This window comes from Furipterus horrens, unplaced genomic scaffold (assembly GCF_987537825.1).
Source record: "Furipterus horrens unplaced genomic scaffold, mFurHor1.1.pri manual_scaffold_1, whole genome shotgun sequence".
NCBI lineage: Eukaryota > Metazoa > Chordata > Mammalia > Chiroptera > Furipteridae > Furipterus > Furipterus horrens.
The window spans coordinates 171,687,678-171,712,000 of NW_028327171.1; the positions used below are offsets into that span (position 1 = coordinate 171,687,678).

The 24,323-nt window shown below is 31.6% G+C and overlaps 1 protein-coding gene across 4 annotated transcripts in view; it reads left to right on the top strand.

Moving 5' to 3' along the window:
* Window positions 1–24,323, top strand: part of AGPS (alkylglycerone phosphate synthase) — a 175,072-nt gene that overhangs the window by 82,872 nt on the left and 67,877 nt on the right. For all 4 annotated transcript variants that reach the window (XM_090281055.1, XM_090281048.1, XM_090281064.1 and 1 more), the window contains exons 12-17: window positions 6,688–6,739; window positions 10,335–10,411; window positions 12,281–12,393; window positions 16,842–16,911; window positions 19,291–19,352; window positions 23,192–23,281. In XM_090281055.1, coding sequence (XP_090137181.1) covers window positions 6,688–6,739; window positions 10,335–10,411; window positions 12,281–12,393; window positions 16,842–16,911; window positions 19,291–19,352; window positions 23,192–23,281 — 464 coding nt within the window. The remainder of the gene's footprint in view (window positions 1–6,687; window positions 6,740–10,334; window positions 10,412–12,280; window positions 12,394–16,841; window positions 16,912–19,290; window positions 19,353–23,191; window positions 23,282–24,323) is intronic.

Here is a 24,323-nt window from a genome sequence, read left to right on the forward strand (position 1 = left end):
AAATAAAAGAACTACTTGCAGAGCCTTATGGTTTTACCTATGAGTTAATACCTAGAAAAATGGGAAGTTAAATAAAACCAAGCATTTTTCATAAAAAGATTATATTTTCTTGTTAATTTCAAATCTTCCTTAGTGGGTAATTTGTTTTATTCCAGTGTTTTTACTTTGTATTGTAATTTATTCTTTGTGTTAAGTACTTTTATTTTTATTTACTTTTTGTCTTTGCCAAGCTTGACTGTTCTCCCCCAAAAGCTTTATTATTAAAGATACAGTTCAGGTTAGCTCTCTTGTTCAAGTTTTGAATGCCATCTTTTTAATTGAGCATTATTGCCTTTATATTTTATAACAGAATAAGCATAAATGACAAATTAGATTTAAGAAATAATTACAGAATTTATAAAACTAGTCTGATTTATATGTATTGTATGTTCAACAAAAGATCTTAATGAAGTCACATTCACTCAATGTTGGTCCAACTCTGCCCTGCACAGTGTATCTATTCTGTGGAATACAGATTTAGTGTTACACGATCTTTAGAGTAGAGGTAGTTGTATTTTATGCATTCCTGAGTGCTCCATCTGCTTTTCCACATTTCAAATACTCCCACGTAAATGTATCTAGGTTTTATTAATGAGAAATAATGTACAAGTGTATCAAAATCTTAAGTTTATAATTTTATTGCAGTGAAAATATTGGATTTAAACATAAATAATTGGTACAATCTGATGTACTTTTTGTTACAGTTACAATATGCTCTGGTAGAAAGTAACAGAAAAACTACTTGTGCTCATGAAAAGCAGGAGGTGAAATCTTCCTTCATCTTTACATAAGCCAGTAAAAATTATCCTTTGATTTGTTTGAAAAAATTTTTTTGTGTACTCACACAGTGACCATAACCTAAATTCACTACACAAAGAACTGTATTGAATTACTTTGGATAAAGGTGATGATTGATAGAAAGTGCCACCCTGTGGTTGAAAAGTAGATAGAAAAGAAAGCTCCTTTCTAATCCATAGTTTCAACAATTTGATTTTTTTGTACTTAGTAATAGACAATTTTCAGAGATACATACCATGTGACTAGAAAGCTTGCCTTACTTTAAACTGATTTAAAAGCCCATATAGATAATATTTTATTCTCAAATATGAATGAAACAATTGAGTTTTCTCATTTTTTGGAGAACGTAGATATTTTACTCTTGTTATAATGGACATGTAGAGAGGCATTATTGTTTACCTTCCCTGGAAATGGGTAAATGTTAGCATTATGTACAGATCTCACATGGCAAGAGTGTTATTGTATGTACCTCCCTGCTTTGTAACAGTATTCTCAGGCAGAGAAATTGAGAAAATTACTAGGTTTTTACACTAGTCATTGTTCAGTTTGCAATTTGGATTTTCAGCTGGTAACAGCAGAATTAAGATCCGTTAAAATAGATGGTACATGTTTTATGGTTGTGCCAAATTCCTGATTGAGTAATGAGTTGGCTGCTTGTAATTCCTCACTGTCATTTCTTAGCACTTACATTTTTGCAGTTTTTTCAGACTCAAGTTGCTTTTGAAATGGGATGTATTTTGGATTAGTATCTTTTGGAAAGGAGCATATGTGTGATTGTTCACAAATAGCAAAGTGGGCTCTGTATATTTTCATCACTGTCCTTACTGAAGGAAATAAATTGAGCAACCTTATACTGGCAGTGGAAGGATTCTACTGAAGTCTCTCATCTGATCTTTCCCCATGTAAGGGATTGTCCTCTTTCAATTCTTCACTACCTTGTGAGGAGCTAGAAAGGAAGATTAATGTGGTTCTGTCTCATAAGTGGCAGTCCAGTATAATCTCCACCTTTACTCAGTAGATGGGTAAGTGACTTTTCCTACTAAAGCCTCTCCAAAGGGAGAAAATTGTGTTTTTAAATCACAAGATCAGTGTCAGATACAATACTTTATTATTCTCTTTTATTGTTTGTTTTTAAATGACTTGAAGGGAAAACAGTGTTAAAACAAGCTCAGAGCAATTCTTGAAGTTTGGATTTTTTTTCTCCCCCCAATAAAAACTTAGGAGTTATGCCCTATGATATTGGCAACATTTGTGGCACAAATTAGCATGCATTTTTCCAAAAACTATCTTTCTCAGTGTGAGGTCTAGGTTTTTAGATTTAGACGTTAAAAGGCAGCTTTTTCTCTTACTACCTTTTGACAAGGGGTGGCCCTTTCTACCTACTGTCACTTTTATTTTAAACAATTTTAAACTGATAGGGTGTTTTGTTTCCTAGTGAGTGTAGACCATAATTTGGGAAGAAATACATAGACTATGTTTGACACCTGAGCATGTTATACTTCAATTCCGATTGTTCTGTTTTCAACTTGATTTATCTTGGAGGGGTTCAAATAAATTGAAAGCAGTTAGGTTTAGCACTTATACTATAAAACAAGTAAAATTTGGAAATAATTTGTTACATGCAGAAAATGGAATTGTCATTTTAAATCATTTTTTTTGAAAAAATTATATTTTTCTCTCTCTCAAGCAGAGAATAACCTAGCCAGATGTTTGATTAATTGGATTTACTGTGTGATCCAGCAAAATATGTTAAACTTGAGGACAGTTATAAGACGTGCTCTTAACCAAGAGCTACTCATAACAAGTCAGTACACCTTTACTAAACTGAAATGTAAAATTTTGACTGGGAGACTGTTTGGCATTAACTTTTGGCCCTTCCCTCAATATAAGTGGAAGGAAGCATCTACTTTATAATATGTATTATTTCATTCCTTAAAACGAAGAGATAATTCTCATTAAAAAAAAAGTTCTTGTTTACAATGTAGATTCCTGGTAGTAAGCCAGGATGACATTTTAAATAGGATCAGTTATACCAATAGCTTTAAACATTGTATGATTTTATCTGTGGTATTAATTTTTATGTATTAGTTTGAAAAAGAACTAATTCTGCCTACACTTTAAGCTTTTATATCTAGAAATTTGCATTTAATAAAATTCTCATATCCTTTTCTGAATTCTTTTATTTTATTATATTGTGTCTTTTATGTTAAATAGTAGGGTCTTAACTTTATATCCAACACAGTATAATGGATTATGTAAATTAAAAAGACGTGGTTCCTGTCTTTTAATAGTCACTAAGGATGTTGCCTATTATGATAACGTTTTCAATGTTTAAATTTGTGTATAGCTAGCTATGTACAGGGTGTTTGGTTTTGAAGCATTGGCTTCTGATACAGTATGAGATTAGTGGACTATCTCAGAAATAGTCTTCTGGTTAAGGAATTTGGGCTTTTCTAAGAATCGGCACAGGAAGTTTGTTTGAAGAAACAAATCTTTTCAATTCAAAGATGATTTATTCCTTAACCATGATGCCAGAAAAATAGGACTACCATCTAGTCTTTATATTTTATAGTTTATCCTTATGAACTCAGAACAGTGGGAAATCTACAGGTATTTAAAATGTGTTAAAAGGCACCTTGAATAATGTCTCATCTGAAGTGCAAGTTCTGTTTTTCTCTGAAAAGAGAGAGATATATGACTTGGCTCTATAAAAACAAATTTTACGGAAATCTTTTGATATGTTTATTATAGGAACTATTGGAAAAAATGATTAGATTGAGAAATACCTTGCTTTTAAGTTCGAAGATTTCTAAGTAAATAAGACTAATTAGAATGGTTGTTTTTATTTTATTTTTCAGGTTACATATTTAAGTAAATTCCTGTTTGTACAACACTATTACTAAAGGGATGAAATTGCCAGCAGTTTGACTTAGTCAGTCTTATATCCATGCTTTAAGGCCAGTGTGGTTTTTTATTTCTTCTTTGCTCAGATACAATGATATTGACATTTATTAGTCCATAATGATCAGTATCTCATACCTGTACAGAATATTTACTAAGTATTAATATACTTTAGGTACAAGTTAGATGATATTAGTGATTCTAGTAAGGGCACATTTATCATAGTAGGAAAGAAATCAATTATTTCATTAGGTTCAAGTAAGCAATTTTTGTTTGTTTCTTAAAATTCCATTAAACTCACCATTGAACATGGTTAGTTCTGATCACCTACCACCAGGGGTCACTTTAACTCAAGGACCCTTTTCCCCCTTTCCTAATCTAATTGAAGATTCTCAGAATTTGTGATGTCTAACTTTTAGAGGAAATATTTTGAGGTTTTAAAAACCTACCAAATTTTTTTTCATAGCAATTGAAACATAACCTAATATTAATTATAAGTATCATAACCAATAATTTTCTATTTAATTAGCTCTGTAGTGACAGCTTCAAATTTGAAGTTCTAAGAAACTTCGTTTGCTTTGTATTTTTTGAATGATATACAGTGATTTACAAATCAATTACCATAGGCTCAGAAAGCAATCTAGATGCTGCTGTTCTTTTTTTAATTTGAGTACTTTGTGAGAATTTACTTGTGACAGTAACTGAAAAACTCCATTTACTGACTTAAAAAGCAGCACTATTAAAACATGAAACTTAATAAAATTGTTGGATTGATTTTGATAATTTTTAAAAGTCCGTGTTGAAAATAATTTATTATCTAGATACAAAAATTTCTTTAGCTGCTTATTCTTTTTTGATAATATAAGTTTGCAACCATCTTCTCTGCCTCAGTGTAAGTAGAAACAGCCTATTACTGACTAGTTTATGTCACTCTGCTATCAATTTAAAATCATGTTCAATATAATTGAGTATCATTTGCTATATGTAGCAAGTGACCTAAAGCTTTCTTATTTTTCCAACTTTTTAATTTGTAACTTTTAAGCATACAGAAACTTTGAAAGAATAGTGCAATTATCACCTGTGTATCCATCTAGTATATTCAACAATTAACTTCCTGATCTGTTTTATAAGTTTGTGTATATTTTCTGGACCATTTGAAATTAACATGGAGATTCTATATGGCACTTGACTGCTATGTCAAACTAAGATTTTTCTAAGGCCTGCGTATGGTATTTTAGTTGCTTCAGAGATTGTATTCCACCATAAGCCTACTATACTAAATGGCATATATTTTTTCCCCATTTTCTAATTTATGTATGCCTGTGTTGGTTGTTTTCATTAGTAACACCTGCTGTAGATACAGGTGAAGTAGAATCTGGGTGGCAATAGGAGATGGAATTTACAAGTTGTTGATGGGAATTTCAAAGGTTTTTTTTTTTTTTTAAATAATGACAGAATAGCTCTGAATTCTTTCTCATATTCTACTGGCGTGCTTAAGCCAAGACATATAAATACGTATGTTATATGATACTCTATTTTATGAAGAAGAGAAACTTGGTTAAATCAGGCTTCATGTGTTATGTTAGATGTTGATGTGCCCAGTTTAATAAAAACATTTCAGGAAATTGATGTTCCTTTGGTATTTTGGAAACTGCTAATATTTTTAGAAGCATTAACCCAACTACAAAGATACCTTTATTCCAAGATTTGACATTACTCAAGTAGTATGTTTTTAATTTTATTTTATAACTATATACTTTTAATAAGATCAAGAAATAGCAAATAAGATAATTTTCATGTAATTTTTTGTTTCAAATGTGACTTTATAGCTGTGTGTGTGTGTGTGTGTGTGTGTGTGTGTGGTGATTTTTTTAGAGGCTGTGTGGTATATTTGAAATATTGCTTACCTAGCAGTCAGGATAGCTTGGTTCTAGTTCTCTCTTTACTATTTAATAGACATCTGACCTCTGAGAAATCTTTTAATCTCTTTGGTTCTTGTGTCCTTACCTATAAAATGGGGGACTGCTATCTTGACAGGGTTGTTTCTTATATTAAAGACATATGAAAGCAGCTTGGAAACCATAGAATTATAAAATGTAACATAATAGGTTATTTTTATGCTGTATATAAAATTATCTAATATTGTTTCTTTAGATTTGGCAGTGACTTTTATATAGATTGAATGATCTCACCTTTAGTATCAAAGCTGACTAAATAAGTTGTAATAGCATTTAAAATAAGAAACTAGTCTTTTTTGGGGGTGAAATAAAATGTGTATTATGAATTGTTTTAAAATTAAGTATTTGTCCAGTTAAAAGAAAGTCCTAGCAAAAATATTATAACACACAGTTAAGGTATATATAAGCTTAGTTCTTTTGAGTGGTTCCCATAAGTCTCAACATTGTGTTGGTACAAATTTTATTGATAAATGATAATACTCAGAGATAAATGTTTTAAAAATTGCTGACACTATCAAAATTCTTTGGTCTGAAAGCAATGTCTTGGTAGCAGATTAACCATGTTAAAATTTTGCATAGAAAATAAAAATCTTGTTTAGGGTGCAGTTAATTCTATGGAAAAATTAGAGCTAACTTAAACCTTGCTAGTGTTTGTATTGTCGCATTTTACAAATTAATATGACTGCTTTCCTTATTTTTCTTTTTCTTGCAGCTTTTATTGTGTGCCTAAATAAACATGATACTGGTGCAGTTTTAGATGTTTTAGATCTATAATCTTGTGCTTCAGAGTTGTTGCTGTTTTTATACAAATAACCTTGAAAGATCTCAGGACTCTTGATACTGTCTGATAGTTTTTCTATGGGTTATGAGAAGGGATAAAAAGAAGGAACAATTCCTGGACTTATACATGAAGAAAGATGACATTCATATTTTACTTGTCTAGCTTCTTTACCTTATTAAGTTCGTATCACATTTTTTTCTTTTAAAACAGAGATGTGCTCCTGCATCTATTCGCCTCATGGATAACCAGCAGTTTCAGTTTGGTAAGTAAGAAAAGGGGGTTTTAAAATCTGCTCATTAAGCCACGGAAATTTATGAAATACCAGTATGTGCCAGGAACACTACTGAGTGCAGAACTAGAATGATGAACGTCATAGTTCCTATCCTTCAGGAAGCTCTCCATCTAATGAAGACAGGCAATTATATGAATGAATGAATGCAGGAGGGTCAGAGGTGCTGTAAAGAAGATTACACTGGCTACCCTGGTATGCAAGTGAGGGCTGGTTGATGACTGGTTGGTGGCCTGCTTGATTTTCCTTGAGGTTGGGGTGGAGAGACAGGAAAGGCTTCTTAAAGGAGGATAATTCTTAAGCTATATCTTAAAAGGTGAATAGAAGTTTGCCTAAGATGTTTTCTTCTTCTCTCCTACCAGATTTGTTCACTTGTCTGCAAAAAATGTTAAGTTGTAAAACCTTAGTGGGATATTTTAGTTTTGTGTGGCTCACATGGAGGGTACGGTGAGAGTTGCTATAGAAGATAAAGCTGGGTGGGTGGACTAAGGCTTTGCAGGATAGATTTGGATTTTATCTTGTCAACAAAGGGATTTCTTTATAGAGGGAATGAAATAAATCAACTTTACATTTTAGGAAACTTATTCTGTTAGCATTATGCAGGATAGATTAGAATGGTGCCAGCATGCAGGAGGAGTTGAAATGGTTCAAGGGGCAGATTTTGGGGGCCTTGATCAAGGAAGCAGCAATGGAGATACAGAGTAAAGGGTAGGTTTTTCAAAGCCCTGCTTGCCAACTGGAAGTAGAAGGTTAAATAAAGGTAAGAGTCGAGGGCAACTGCCAGATTTTGATTTGACTGATTGGATTGGTAGAGTTACAGTCTATAAGAGATGATCATTTTTGGGGAAAGACATTACAATGGGTTGTATTTAAGGTGCCATTGGAATATTCAAATGGAGAATTCAGTAGCAGTTAACTGTGTTTCTTTTCCTCCCTCTTTTGCTTAAAGTATTAAACTTTCTGACACAAGTTTTCATCTTTTTAATTCTAGCTTTATTGCTTCTATGTATTTTCCACAAATTCTAATTTAGTTGGGATTTAAATTTATAGAATTTAAGTACCCTCAAAACAGTGCATGAAATTATGGGAATGTTTCCTCCTCAATAATAAATTTAATAAAAGCTAAGATAGGTTTTTGTTCATTCTAAGAGTCGCTTAGCTTAATTGAAGTCTTCTATGTCCATCACAGGCTTTTATTTCTTTAAGTAAATTACTTTAAAAATGCTGTACTACAGATAAAAGTTTTAAGATAAATGTGTTCTATAAATAATGAAATAGTTAAATGAAAATCAAGCCTAAACATTCTTTTCAATATGTCAAAGTGATATGTATCATTGAGTACATTGAAATGATCTACAGATTTCTTCTCTAAACTAAAGTTTGTCAAATTTAGGGATGCTTCTCATTCATTTTTATATCTCCTGAACCTATTACATAACATGTTGACTGACTTAATCATCAAATTAACAAAAAAGGTTAAATCTTGGATAGCGTCTAACAGAGTGATAATATTAAGCATATTATAAATAGCACAATTTATCAAGTATCTTCTTGTAGCTGTTGTTCACAGTGGTATTTCTAATTTACAAAATACTCAAAGGCATAAAATTTCAGTCCAAGTTCACAAGTCATGTGGTATAGCTGGGTTTAAACCCAGATGTGTCTGATCCACTGTCTCAGGTTACTTCTTTGAAACATAGATGTTTATTAAATCCTTTTAAATTATTTAATAGCACTGTAACAACACTAAATTCACTAATCAAACTGTCCTGCTAGTAAATTTGGAAACCAGTTACTTTATTTACCATAAAAGATAAAACACAATAGCTGGATATATTTAGAATGTAATCAGTTTGATAGGCAACATTAATTAAAGAATAAGTAAAAGATAATATGCTCAATTAATACTAATACTCGACCTACTTAAAAGTTAGTATCACTGTTAAAATAATATGCTTTAAAGGTATCTTATCTACTCAGAATATCAGGAGTATATGTGACTACCTCCCACTAGTGTTAACAGAAATTGTACAATGTGTTAAGATGAAGATATACCCTTAGGATTATTTCTCATCACAGTAGTAACATTTGGAGTCTTCATACCTCATGTAAAGATTATGTGGATCAAGAGACTTTTTTGAGGAACGTACAATTTCAGTTTCTTGCAAGAACACAACATACTCATGCATTTATATTTATATATTTATTTTCAATTGTTAAAGTAGGGTGAATACCATTTGTGGCAGTAAGTGAATACTTTGATGATATGGTATTTCTGATTTTAATCATGCTAGAAATGGTGTCTATTAAAGCAATGGTTTTGCTAGAGAAGCATCTCTGACAGGTTACAATCAAAGAAAAATGAAATCCCCAAATAAACCTCTTGTGATCCAGGAGCTCAGAAAAATTGCTAGATTGGTCCTTAGATAATCTATCCAGTTCTGTTGTGTTTTGCTTTGTTCAGTTATAGCATGGATACCTAATTGTTAGCCTCTGTTGAAGACTTCATGTTAGTGGTCTTTTACGTAATGTAGTTTCCTATTATAATCAATAAAAATGTAGTAAATATTCCAGATTCAGATTCTCACTTAAAGAAAAGAGAATGGGGGTGGGGGTGGGGGGGGAAAGACTACAAGTAATAGTTTTTTCCCTAGAACATTTTTTGTTTGATTTTAGAAAAAACTAGTTTTCTGTGTGTACCTATTTTAGAGAAGGGACTCACACTTCATGCACACACTAAATCCCAAAACCTTAAAGCCTTTTTTTAATAATAAACTTTTTATTTGGAGATAATTCTAGATTTATTAGAAGCTTTAAATTGATGTAAATGGTTTGCCATGTTTTTTTAATTGGTCTCATATCACTAAGGCCAGATGCATGACTCTTAAATGCAATAGTCATGAGAGTTAAGAAGTTGCTACTCTGAAAACAATGAGAAAATAGTAAAAGACTTTTACTCAATTAAGCTCAATCTGCAGGCAAAGATGTTAATTTAACAGACTCTGAGACACCATTCATGTTATTTTGGCAATTTTAACTCAGGGTGTGATTAAGGAAGCAATTACTAGTTTAATGCCAAGAATTCTAGATGAATTAAGAATTAATTAAGAAACAACCTTAAATGTGGTGTCAACTCCATATTTGGTTATAGTTCTGAATGGTTTCTGCATAATTAAAAAAATAAAAGTCAAACCAGTAACCATTGGGTGGTCTTAATGAAATAAAAATTAATGAAGTGATTTTACAATGTATAAAGTATAACATTGAAAGAAAACCTAAACTGTGTGTTGTGTTAATTACATATAGTAATTTGAGTTAAAAAGAAAGAAAAGAAAAAACCAAGAAGGAATTTTGTAAACAAAAAGTTGTTAGTGACTTTTGAAAGGAAATAAAGATAAAAGATGTAGATCTTAATATCAATAAGTTATATATAACAGGTAGATTTTAAAAATTAAGGTTATGATAACATTCACTTTTCTTTCAGGATACTAAATTAAAGTAGCCTCTTGATCTTCTGAAAAACATAGAATTTGTTATTAATTTAAAATACTAATTTTTTTCTTCTTAGGTCATGCTCTTAAACCTCAGGTTTCCTCTATTTTTACATCATTTTTGGATGGATTAAAAAAGTTTTATATTACAAAGGTAAGAATTTTTATAACATGCTAAAATTTTAGGTGCTTAGGATATTAATTGATTTTCTTTCCAGCCTTCTCCCTTCACAAATATCTGTTATAAGTGTGTTTTTCCATATTGCTGTGTACATTTCATAATTATTATTTTTCATGTTGGAATAAATATTTTATCAAAGTAAATCAATGATGCATTCAACTTCAGAAATTAAATTTTTTTCAGGTTTAAAGTACCTAAAAATAACTCTGCATTAAACAGTTTCATACATATAACACTTTTTACAGTTTGAGTTTTTTCCTTTCTTGTAGATATCTAGCAGTGAAATAAGAGTATGGGCTCTTTTTAAACTATGGATTGCTAAATTCCTTTCCTAAAGGTTTTACCAGCTTACACTATTGCTGGCAATATAACTATGCCATTTTTCTATTGCATCCTTACTGTTGATAGTGGGATTTTTGTCTTATTTTCTAAATTTACTGAATCCAGGGGGCAGATAGTACTTTATTTTAGTTGATGTTTCTTGCAACTGCAATGAGACTGACCATTTCCCTATTTTCCTAGATAGATTTTTTGTGTGAATTAGTCGAATATGGTTATTCCTCCAGGGGTGGCAGCTTCATGTTTTTTTCTTGATGTTTTGGTGTGTGCCCTTTGGGTAATGGATTATTAGATGCCCTTGTCATATATGTTGTAAATAATCTTTCCAGTCAGTGAATTCCTTTAAATAAGAGTTTTTCTTTTTGCCGAAGTTTCAAATTTTTATATATTTTCCTATGATTAATTCTTCTAAGCTTAGAAAAGCCTTCCTTCCTCCAGAACTATGAGTAGGACCATTTTCTTCTCTCTTGTTATTTTGTTAAATGGGAATTAAATAATTTTAAATCTTTATTACTAGTTGACCTTTTTCCTTTATATGATGTGAGATAAGGATCTAAATTAATCTTTATCTGTCCCTCCCACAATTTCTAACCAGTTGTGACAGCATCATTTACTAACTAACCCCTGCTTCTCTTACACTGATTTGCCATGTCTGGCACATCTTATATACTTATCCAAGAAATAGACTCCCTTTTAACGTATCAAATTCTTTTTAATGAGCTGTTTGTTCCTAAAAAAGTAAATGGACTTAATTGCTGTAGATCTAGTACTCCCTTTTGATTTTTTTTTTTTTTTGAAATTTTCCTTGTTATCACTGTCACCTATCTGTTTATTATCCTAGAAAAATTTTAGAAACTCTTAACCATACTAGGAAGCACATTAAGATTTTTATTAGAATTAAGGTAGAATTTATTTAGAATTAGAATTTATTAGAATTAAGTTTATTAATTTGGCAAGAATTAACAGGTTTTATAATATTTAGTTTATGCATTCAGGAACATATGTCTTAAATTTTTTAGACATGTTTTCCTAATGACGTTGTTTAAAGATTATTCTTAGGTGTTTTGCATTTTAATTTTATTCATAAGGGCTCCTTTGAAGATATTATTTAATAAGAAGTTACTGTAGTATGTAAGGATACTATTGGTTTTTACTTTTTTCCCCCACATCCTTTATTTTCTATAATTTTAGTAGTTTGATTGGATTCTTTATTATAGTTATAATTCTTACAGGTTATCTGATGTGTTTACATGCCAGTATGTCATTATAGTTGACATCGAGGCATACCTTGAAGTGTTTTTTCATACTTTTATTATATTTTGATGGCCTGAATAGGTGCATTACCGTTCTTTTGGTTGACATGTAAAGTTCCAGAGTTCAATTTTTAAAGAGTTAGTGTGTATGAGCCCAGATTAGAAGTAAAAAAGGAGTAAAATGTATTTTGATTTACTGTTTTGTAGGATAAGATTTATGTGTAATAACAATTTTATTTATTTTTTTCAGTTCAAAGGATTTGATCCAAATCAAATAAGTGTTGCTACATTACTGTTTGAGGGGGACCGTGAGAAGGTTCTTCAACATGAAAAACAAGTATATGACATTGCTGCAAAATTTGGGTATGGCTTTCACTTCATAATACCAAGAGAAAGTTAAGCTAAAATTATGATATTTCCAAGCAGTTGTTAATATTCCCTTTCTAGTATTAAATTTGTGGTAGTATATGATAGTCAACTTAAAATGTTGTGTTGGTTTACTTTAAAAATTTGTAGGAAGTTAGATCGATATGTTGCTTTTACTTGTGTAATCGTATATATGATTATATTAAATAGAATATTTTTCCATAAATACTAATTTTACAACATTTGCTGTTTATTGTGCTAGAGTGAAATAGGAAAAAATTCAGTCATGTTACTATTTAGTGGTAATTATATATATATATATGCTGTTAGTATGTTTTTAAAAGGAAATTGTGTTTAATCAAAAGCATTTGATAAATTACCTATACTCCACCCCCTGTCACTTATTGTTTTATGCTAGTATAAAGAAACAGAAAACATTTCACATCTATAACCAACTGAATAATGATTGGGTGGTTTCTTTCTGTCTGCTTGATGGATTATAAGATTGATCTGTGGGAACTATAGTGAAAATGCCATTTATCAGGACTACATTTATTTTCCTTTCCTTTTTAAATATATAAACTAACAGTTTTCTGCTTACCTGTCCTTTTTTTTTCTCCTCTAGAGCTTAAAATATATCATACACATTATACTTAATTTGAGTTCTTTGTGAATATTAATTTTTTATTCCTGGTGTATTTTAATTTTTAGGTATTTGTCAGAACCATTTTGTCAGTTTTATTTAATTTGAGCCACCAACTGTCAAGAACTGTCTTTTCATGTAATGCCAGTTTTGTTTTTCTCATTTAACACCAGCCATTTACAACTTAAAAGAATGAATCATCCTTAAGATGAATCCAGGTCTCTTTAGATACTGATACTGAGGCCTCAGAACTATTGATTTAATTCTAGCAGTTTGCTTATACTAAACAAAACATATCACATTCACCCATTAAAAATAGATTATGGTAAATGAATTATCTTTTTAAAGATTTATTTATTAATTATTTTTTTAGAGAGAGGGGAAGGGAGGGAGAAAGAGGGGGATAGGAACATCAATGTGTGGTTGCCTCTTGTGTGCCCCCAACTAGGGACTTGGCCCACAACCCAGGCATGTGCCCTGACTGAGAATGGAACTGGCCACCCTTTGGTTCACAGGCTGGTGCTCTATCCACTGAGCCACACCAGCCAGGGCAAGACACCTTTTTAAAGCAACGACAGAGCATTAAATTTAACTTAGAGCTTCATTGAGGTCTCATTTTTTGCTATTACTATTTGCTGCTTCTTAGTTACAATAAATTAGTTTCTCAGTGTACTTTCATCCTGGCTCCCTTCATTTAGATGCAGAAATCTTCTGTGTTGAACAACCCAGGCTGTCATGAGGCACATAACATAGGGATCTTTTGAATTTTTTTTTTTTTTTTTTTTATACTTGAGAATATCTTCGTGTCATTTTCTAGGAAAAGTCCTGTTTCGCCCCCAATTCTCTCCAGGCACTGGCTCGCTCTTCTAATCACTGGAGGATTCAGGGATGTTTTTCTAATTTAAGATGCCACTCTGCCAACCCTTGTCTCTCAGTCATTTCTCCTTCTGCATAATTACATGGAAGAAAGCACCACTAAATTTCATTCTGCTGAAGTTTTCATTAAGTTAGTTTAGTTAATGTATTTTATTTTGAATTAGGGCATTATTAATCTGTTCTTTATTTTCTATTCTTTTTAAAATCCTTTTTCTACCACCTCATTAGCTTCAAATTGATTTTTTTAATGCAGTATTCCCAACAGTTTAGAACATTTTTATCATAGTCATTTTTCCTTCTTGCCTTCCAATTCCACCCAAACACTGTTAAATACCTTTGAACATATATAATCCAACAGAACATAATAGCCAAATGTTTAATACTCATACTTTGGTTGTTTATCTGTGTTGGCTAGTATTGTACTTTAACTTCTAAGAGCTAAGCAGAGTGAACATTACCTGTCAGCAATCATGACAAATGTATTGACGTTTCACCATAGAATTTGAGGTAATATGTTATCATTATTTTTAAAGTGTGTGCTTAAGTTGTTTAATGTAATTCAACATGAGAGTGATTAGGTTCAGCAGATGGCTCTTTTATGTAAAGAGATGGTCTCTCATTCCTCTTTCATTAGTCTTCTCAGACCTTCCTCAAGGATAGTTTTAAATTTGTTTAAGAACCTTGTTAATTGATGTTTGAAATTTGTGGTAGCGACCAGGAAGCAGGGGATGGATGTTGCTACTTTAACATAAAGCAGTTTGAATCTCCGTTTTTTTTTGGGGGGGGGTGCGTGTGGGGAGTTGGGGGTGGCTGCGGAAGTGGCAAGATACTATTACTTACATATTTTATCTTACGGTAATTCTGGCTAGAGGATAGTTCTGAGAGCTAAAAAAAAGAAAGTCCCAAAAGGCTAAATTTGTATAGAAATGTGCGATTCAGAAAAACAAACCCAGAATGACTTTTCTTCTTTGGGGTTTATGAATTTATAACGAACATATGGTTTCTTCCTGCTTCAGATAAGAAAATATGTGTTTCTGGGTAGTTTGTCAGACCCATTTCCAAAGTGGAACCAAGCCCTCCCCACCCTGCCCCACCAGATATTAGAGGAAGGTCTAAAGAAAAATGGTAGATCTGGGACTGCAAAGTAGGACTTTTTCTCATCCTGATATAAGAGTGACAGTCCTATTCAGTGTTACATCTCACCAAATACATACTTAGAAAGTGCCTTCTCAAAGATTTCCAGAGCAGGTCTTCTGCATCTTTTTTCAGTTGTCCCTCTCTTTTCCTTTTCTTTCCTTCTACCTCTAGGCCACGATGAGCTATTTCTGTTTCATAGATCAGTAGTGTTCTTTTCTCTCTTGGATTCAGTGTCTGACTCTGTTTCATATTTGCCTGAGGTATGGGCTCAGCTATTTTTCTCTAGTCACTTACACAGCAATTTTCTGACTAGTTTCCTTTTTGTTTTGGAATTTTATTAGTCTCCCTACCCCAACCTCACATCCATACACATCCAACCCAGAATTCTCTTCTACTTCTTACCTTTCACTCTTAGCTATGTGACCTAAGTTCTGTCTTCCTCACTTATTAACATTCTAATCATATGAACATCACCTTTCATTTATTATACTCCATCCCCATGTAGTTCTAGACTAGAGCTGCTCCTCTCAACCTTTGCCACTTCTCTGGATAACACTAATTTGAGTGTATCCAGCTATAACACTGAGTCAGGAAATCTGATTTAACCCAATGTATCCTAGCCTAAAAATGCCTTACATTATTTGTATTGACCAAGGGTGCATCTATATTGTATCATTTACTTACTGCCAAATCCAAACAAAACTTCAGGGAGAAAAAGGATTTAATATAAGTTGTGTCTTGAAGCTGTAAAGAGGAATGATTCTTCCAGAAGAGGCTGAAGACCTGAGCCTTGAGCAACACCATTGTTTAAGGGCTTGTCCTCCTGAGAACAAGGAGGTATAGTTAGGGTATTATTAATCATGACCCAAGAAAGTCACACGGAAAGATATTTTTCTTTTTATATGGTTTCACTGAGGAAGTTTTAGTGGGTACTTTGGGAGTCTGAGGTAAGTTTTATTTAGTTGATTAAGAATAGTTAAGATTTAATTTCTGCCTGCTCATGGAAAGAAGCAAAAATAAAAAGTTTATACTGAAGGTATAGACATCAATAATTATTGATAGTCTTTTAGAATAAGAATGACTTTCACAAAGCAAAACAGTGAGACTGAATTATATGTTATATAGGTTAATTCTAACTAGATCACTGTATTCAATTTCTATGGACAAAATTACTTTCAAATTGAATTTCAAATTCAAATTGACGGTTCATGTATTCATAGTAATAAGACCTTACCTGTTGGACTTATACTTATCTATATGTTGCTTCAGAAACTTTAATATTTCTGTGTATGTGTTGTCTCATTTAACTCATAAGTTCCATAAAATAATACTTTAAATATTGTACTATGTGCTCAAGTATTCAAGAAACATCTTGGTATTTGGAAGATACATGAATAAAAATATAATAATAAAATAAGAGTATTTTAAGTAACATTTTATGCTTGTGAAGATTATTTAAGTTTGTTTCTCATGTCTAATATTCTTTTGACAATATGGGTAGAAGTGGTTGAGTTCATGAGTCAGTTTTATTGGTGTCGTCAATAAGAGTTTGAAGTTAATGACCAAACTGAAATATTAAAAGAACTTTCAGATTTTTGTTACTACTCAAGCTTATTCTCTTGATGTCTCTTTGGTGTGTTTATGATAAATGAGAGTAAAATAAAAATGAGATACAAAGTTATATATGTTGATTTGTTAAGCACTTATCTTAAGGTGTCATATCAGTTTGGTTAGTTTTATATATTTTTAATAGTGCACTTGAAATTTATTAACAGTTCTTTAATTACAGGGGATTGGCAGCTGGAGAAGATAATGGACAGAGAGGTTATTTGCTGACATATGTCATAGCATACATTCGAGTAAGTCATCTCATATTTTCCTTGTCATTTTGTGTTGCAAACAATACTTTTTCTTACTTTGAGTGAACAAAATTATTTTCTTAAATTCAGCCAACTGTAACTGAGCATATCATTTTACAGTAATAAAGGATTAAGCTACAAATCTACCCCAAGTTCTCCCATTGTAAGCATTTTAATGTAACCTTGGGTAAGACTTAAATTTTAGATTGCATGATCTGAAGCATATAGGTCTTCCAGCTGCCCTCCATCCCCTCTCCCTGCTGATAAGGAAAAGTACATTTATTGCTAGTGTGCCGTGTTAGAAATTGTGATTAACAGATTTATAGATTGTGAAAGGTAATAGATAATTTTATGTCTTATAAGTAATTTTTCATTATTAATTAAACCTCACAAATATGCTTTTGAGGAACTTAAAGATTTTTAATAGGTCTTTCTATTCTTTAGAAGAATGGAGCCTTTCTCTGTCTGAAAGTTGAGCATGCTGTTCCTAACATTGGTTAGAATCAGGTGTTTTATATAGCAGCTTCCTCATTTAAGCCATATTGTTTTAAAGTTATGTAAATCTTTTTTTAACTGCCTTTAAAAGTTGATATTTAACTTAATTCCAAGTAGTTACTGATTCACTGGTGATGAGTACTATAAATAAATAATTTGTGTATATTTGAGTTCTGAAATTTTTCTAATTCTAGATTTTCTCTTTGTGAGAAACTTTGTTAGTCATGTTAACCTCAAGAGTCTTCTATAATTATTGATATGAAAGTTTGTTTACTCATTTTTTCATGTGTTTTGTTTTGTTTTTCTACTCTGACTGCAACAAACTTAAGTTTTTAAATTGTCTTCTGCTATTGCTATGGTTACTTTTCAAAAAATACTGCCTGTTATGTAATTTAAACGGTCTTGTTTTAAAAGGTCATTTCTCAGCTATCCTAGTGAGAATTTGACCTCCCTAAAAACTGAATGTTCTAATTTCTCATGTGGAAATTATTCTGAAGGAAATATTAATATAAACATATATATAGATAGGTTTTTATTTTTCTAAGGAGGTTTGAATTTTGTTTTGATTTTGAAAATAATTTAATCCTAGGTAAGATCTAAATTTCAGCTAGCAGTGAATTTGAAGTATGTAGGTCATCTCACAGTTTTCTTCCCTCTACCCCATGCCTGCCACCATTTTGGTAATGGTACATTTCTAATGCCTGTGTACCATGTTAGATATTGTGATTAACAGATATACAGGTAATGAGAGTTAATAGATGATTTTAGGTCTACCTCAAGTTCTCCTATAATAAACATTATATTATGGGTATACATAAATTTTGTTTGTGAGGCATTTTCTCTAAGGGTATTGACCATTTTCTCATAGTACTAAATTCATAATTTTAGAAAATGAGATGTAACTATAGGAGGTATGACGTAGACACAGTTTGAAGTAAACTTCTTAATTAAGATTCAGTTAATGTTAAAACTTAATCAAAAGCAAGTTAGAGATTTTTGTGGGGTAATAGAGATTGTTTTATTTTTTCTTTTCCCAGTACTTATTACTGTTGTCATCAAATATTTACTAAATAAATGAATGCATAAGAGAAAATTTTAGGTCAGTAATTTCATGATTTTTCCTGTCAACTAGTGGTAGAGTTGAAGTAGTTCATTTTACTAGAAGTGAAAACTTACCATGTATTGATTTTTCTACCTTATAAAATTTTCTTTCTTATCTTTTTACTTCTGTGGTGGCTTGTGAATTGCTCTATTCAGCTTTGAAGATAAAGAAATTAGTATTGTGTTAGTTATCATACACATACACATATATTCCTAGCAGAGGTGCTTCCAACTGTTCTTTCTGTTCAGTTGCTACAAAGAGAGGGACTGTATTTTCTAATTTGTTTTTAAAGAAAAGTTACTTTTAAGAAAAGGAGATAGCTTCTCCTTCCCTTAGTACCCCCCACCCTGTCCTACTTCTCTGTTCCTTTGATCCTGATGGCCACTTGTTGATATTGGTTAATTTACTGATTAGACCACTAAAAATCTGTTCTGCTAGTATTCTTTACATACACATAAACAGTTCTTAGATAGAGACTCTATTCATTGGAGAAGTATTTGAGTTTCTGTCATATTTTAGGCACTTAGCCTGTAGCCAGAGGTACAGAGGAGAATAAGACAAAGTTCCTATCCTCCTGGAGGTCATATGTCACTCTTGGGGCCACTTTCCAGTGCTCTGATGAGGTGAATAGTAAAGAGGTAAAGAGCCATTAAGATTAAGGTAGAAACATGTAATACCAACAATTATATGCACTATAAATGATGAACCACATAAAATACAAACAATATTGATTCTTCTGTATCTGTTGTAATATCTTGATTTTTGTGTATGTGTCTTAACAGGATTTGGGTTTGGAATACTATGTATTAGGAGAATCTTTTGAGACTTCTGCTCCTTGGGACAGGTAAAATGAAATAAAATACCTGGGGGTAAAGGAGGGGAATGGGGGACATCTGTAATGGTGTCAACAATTTTTTAAAAAGCACAACCTGTTAAAATCAACAAATAATCTATTTGAAATAAAACCTATATAGTTTTGATCCATATTAAACATAGAAATAAAATTCTTAGAAAAGTTATCTAAATAAATGAATGGCAAATATTAAGAAAAAGAAATAAAATGCCTGCTATTAAAATATGCTATACAAGTTGTTCAAGTAATATGTCTTTGTGAATATGTAAACTTAAAATTTTATAAAGAATTATTAAAACAGCACAATCACCTTTATTTAAATTAATATCTCAACCAGATTATCATATTTGCCAGCCACTTTTAGTTTGTTACAAATTTGTTCGTGTTCAATAGAAGCAATTCCTTATTGAAGTTTATATTTTAAAGAATTTTATTGAACACTAAGTGTCACTATGTAGTTTTACTTAGCTTTGATTTAAATTCTTAAGTGATTAATATGCTTTAATCTTCTCTAAAGAGTGTCTTCAAAGTATAAAACCAGTTAAATTTTTTGTGATATATTATTTAGCTTTTGATATTTATATGCATACGATTCAGCAGGATCTTAACTTGCATTGAAGTTATTTCTTGAAGATACATAATTTAAAAAATAATGTACTATTTTTAAAATTTTGTACACTTACAGATATTGGTTAGGGAATTAATAAAAACTGATTAGGAAGTATGAAATGGTTTTATTAAAAGAGGACTTGTGAGTTTACTCATTTAATAATAAAAATTCTTAAGATTGTTAGTGCATTTTATTCTAGTATGCCTTACATTTTACTTAAAAAAAATAAAATTAACAAATTACTTTAAAATAAAGTAAAGTATAACAAATCCCCATGAATCTGTCTGAGACATTACATATGTTAATATTTTTGTTCTACCTTAACCTCTTGTTTTCCTCCCCTAGAAAACTTTTTACTTTTCTTCATTCAGTCTTTTTCTACCACAGGTTGATTTTGGGTGCATTGATGCCCATATTCTATGCATTGTAAGATAACCAGGTTTTATAGTATGGCTCTGTTATTCACAGATTTTGATGCTAAATTTAATTTAACTCTGAGGGGAATAAATCTTATAAATAAGAATTAACCAGGTCATTGACATGTGATACTTTTGAACAGCAGATATAGTTTAGCAGCTCTTTATAGTTGTCTCAAATACCATTTTAGTCTTTAATACCTTTCCTTGTGGGGGAAAGTGGGTTAGTTTAGTATTACTTCTTCAATATTATATATTTTCTTGTCATCAGTTATTATTAACTGATAGTTTTCATTTTGTCTTTATTCTTCCAACTGTGCAAGCTAATTGCGCACTATCTTTTTATTTTTCTTTATTCTTTCTTTGTATATACTTACATATTTAATTGACTCACTGGCAATAATCCGTTTTATACATACTACATATTTCGTTTGTTTTCATTTAAAACAACCTCTTCAGTTTTAATAAATAGGATTAAGGGAAAGCAGCTGCATTACTGACTTGAAATTTTATTAACCATTTAGCAATATTTTTTCTTTCCACCCTTAGCTGGGTAGAGGTCATATTTAGCACAACCCATGGGATCAGAGTCCTCAACTCTCACTCATTATTAGGTCACTTGGCCTTTTCATGCATACATCTCTTAAGGGATTATTGGTCTTACTAGTTTTGCGTATTCCTCAGTGGGCCCTAGCGCAATGACTGCATAGCATTCTATGGAGATGCTCTGGAATAGTGTTAGAATTCAGCCCATAAAAATAGCTATCTCAGAGATCCAAGTGGAGATTTAAAGATTTTGGATACATCAGCAAGAGACTGATTAAAATGAAGGGAGCAGATATGAACACTTATAAATAGTATGGATGAAGGAAAAAGTCTAAGGAAGAAGTCCTGGGAACTTCAATATTTTAAGGAATAGTCATACAAACAAGAGCAAAGGAGATTGAGGAATAATATCTAGAGAATTTGGAAGAAAACTAGTAATGTGAGAGAAGCCCATGCAAACTTTTTTCAGAAGGAAATGGCCAATAGTGTTAAATTTTCTAAAAGGTCAGGTAAGAATTTAAAAGTATACAGTTATGTTTATCTCCTGTGTGATTGGTCCAAATGGATTGTTTTGACCTTTTCACAAGTTTTGTGAGAGAATACTTTCAGAACTCCCATCCTACAAATCATTTCCAGGAAGTATCCCATTAAAGATTATAACCATTCAGTTTTGTTTTTTTGTCTCATCTCCTCCTCATCCTCCTCATTATTTTGTTATTATTAAGCACTTAAATTCCATTTTCTGGAGTCATGATAAACAGTAGTAATTTCTATAAATATCTAATACCCCCTGTTGATGTTAAAGCCTAGTAGGTTTTGTTTATATTTAAAGTATTCACTTTATAAGTTGGATTTCAAAATAAAAATGCATTAAACTTCAGTAATCTAAATGCTTTACCAGAGATTTAAAAAACATACATTCTTACCATTCCATAAACAAGACATAGATAACACTGATAAATCATGTTTGCCTGTAGCTCTCATAGAATAAAGCAGAATTTAACTGAAGGACACTGTTTTATAAAGTTAGAATTTATAAAAATTTCAGGTACTGTGTTTATAAAAATAAAATTTGGCATGCTAATAAAATACTAAAATTCTTTTCATATTTATATTTGAATCATATTTTTTGTTCTTATTGAAAATATAAATCATTTGTATTATAAAGCATGATCCATTTAATGCTGTTATTTTTATTACATTGGTTCTTACACAGTCAAATCAGTCTTGAAACTGGAGATAGGTCAGCTTTTTGAGTTTCTTTGATATCTTTCCCGTTCTTATGATTCTAACGAGACCAAGGTTTAAAACAGAGTCATTGTCAGTGCCTAGCCAGGATATTTATTGGAGATTAAATGGCTTTTATGTACCTTAAGAGTTTTATTTTCCATGTGACACAAAATATGTAGTTTTAATATGTTACAGTGCACATTAAAACATAGATTAATATTGTTAAATATTATCAATTTCCTCTCACCTGTTTTCATTGACTTAATATTGTAACAATCATAGCATAGCTTTACACAGGGTTACATATCCAGTAAGTCTTTGTTGAACTGGATATTAGCTTAGTGTTTAAGAATAAGCTGTTGAACCTGTGGTATAACATCATGATTATTAATTATTTTTAAAATAAGGGAAACTTTTATAAAAGATTTTATTTATGTTTAGAGAGAGGGGGAGAGAAAGGGAAAGGAGGAGAGGGAGAGAAGCATCAACGTGAGGAGAGAGAAACATCAATTGGTTGCCTCTTGTAGGCTCCCTGACTGGGGACCAAACCTGCAACCCAGGCAGGTGCCCTGACCAGGAATTGAACAGCCAGCCCCCTTTGGTCTGCAGGATGATGCCCAACCAAACTGAGCCACACTGGTCAGGGCTTAAGGAAAACTTTTTAGACATGGAAATAAGACTGGTATTTCTGTAATCCAGAATTGAATTTTTATTAACATGTTCTTCATAGCCTTAAGGCTTTTAAAATCTTGCAATTAAATTTATTTTGAAATTGGGTTTTTCTAAGTGTAGGAAACTGTCTTCAGGAGATTTGAGTATGCTAAAAAAGAAAGGACTTTGCTCCCCAGAAAGTTATGAATAGAAAGCTCAATTTGAATGATAAAGGCTCTTGTCCATCCTTGAAGGAATAAGTATGAAAGTTTTAGTTAAGAGAATTTCTCACTTAAAAGATGCCAGATAAAACAGCATATATCAGAATTTTTGGTAACATTTGAAAATTTAATGTTGTATTCAATTATGTTTTCTAGGGTTGTAGATCTCTGTAGAAACGTAAAAGAAAGAATAATAAGGGAATGCAAAGAGAAGGGTGTTCAGTTTGCTCCTCTTTCTACATGCCGGTGAGTTTTTTTAATTGTTCTTATACTTCTTTTTCTGAAAAAAAAATTTTTTATAATTAATAGAGAAGTGTAATTAGCCCTCTGAAGAGAAGCTTCAGTCTATTACACTTTAGCAAGCTTTGCTGAACTTCACTTGCCACCTTGTTAGGATTGTGCCACTAGCATTTAAAACAGTCCTGAGTAGAACACTTTCTGTGAGTGAACCTTATATGCGATCTGGACAGCATGAGAGTGAAGACCCAAACGTCTAAGCTCCTGCAGTATGAGAAGATCTTTTTCATTGAAACTGTAAGTTACATACATAGTTAAGGAACTGTAAAGTTACATACATACACAGTCAACCTAGCTCTTTCTTCAACAGAGAAAAAGCACTTGAACCAGTTTATCAATTGTTGATTAAATGAATGGGTATGGAATAAAGGAATGAGTGGAGCGGAAGATCCAAATGAAGATTAACTCATTGCTCTTCAATAGATATTTCTGCAATACTGGAAGTATTCTGTATCTGCCTCGCCCAGTATGGTTGCTGCAAGGCACCTGTGGCTCTTGAGCTGTTGGAATGTGGCTAGTGTGACTGGAACTGAATTTTAAATTTTATTTAATTTCAAGTAATTTAAATTTAAATTTAAGACACATGTGGCCAGTGTCTCCTACATTGGGTCATGTTTAACTGAAGATTTGTTTTCTTTGTTAAATAGCTACAGCCCAGATGGAGGTTTTCTTGAGAAGGGGTACTTTGTATTAAATCTTTTGATACTAATTATCTGTGTAAACACCAGGAAATTAAATGTATTAAGATTGAATTGAGCCTTCGAATTCTCTAAAAGGCTATTCAACTAATTGGAATGGAGAATAAATGGACGTTAGGACAGATCATGAGCAGGGGAACTTTAAAGTAAATGATACAATGGTAATCTATCACTTGAAAATTTATTGAACATTCTATTTCATAACTGCCTCTCTTTTTTCCTGAGTGTGTGTTTGTGTGTATGTGATTTATAACTCCAATATTGATTATAGAAACAAAAACCAATATAAGCAT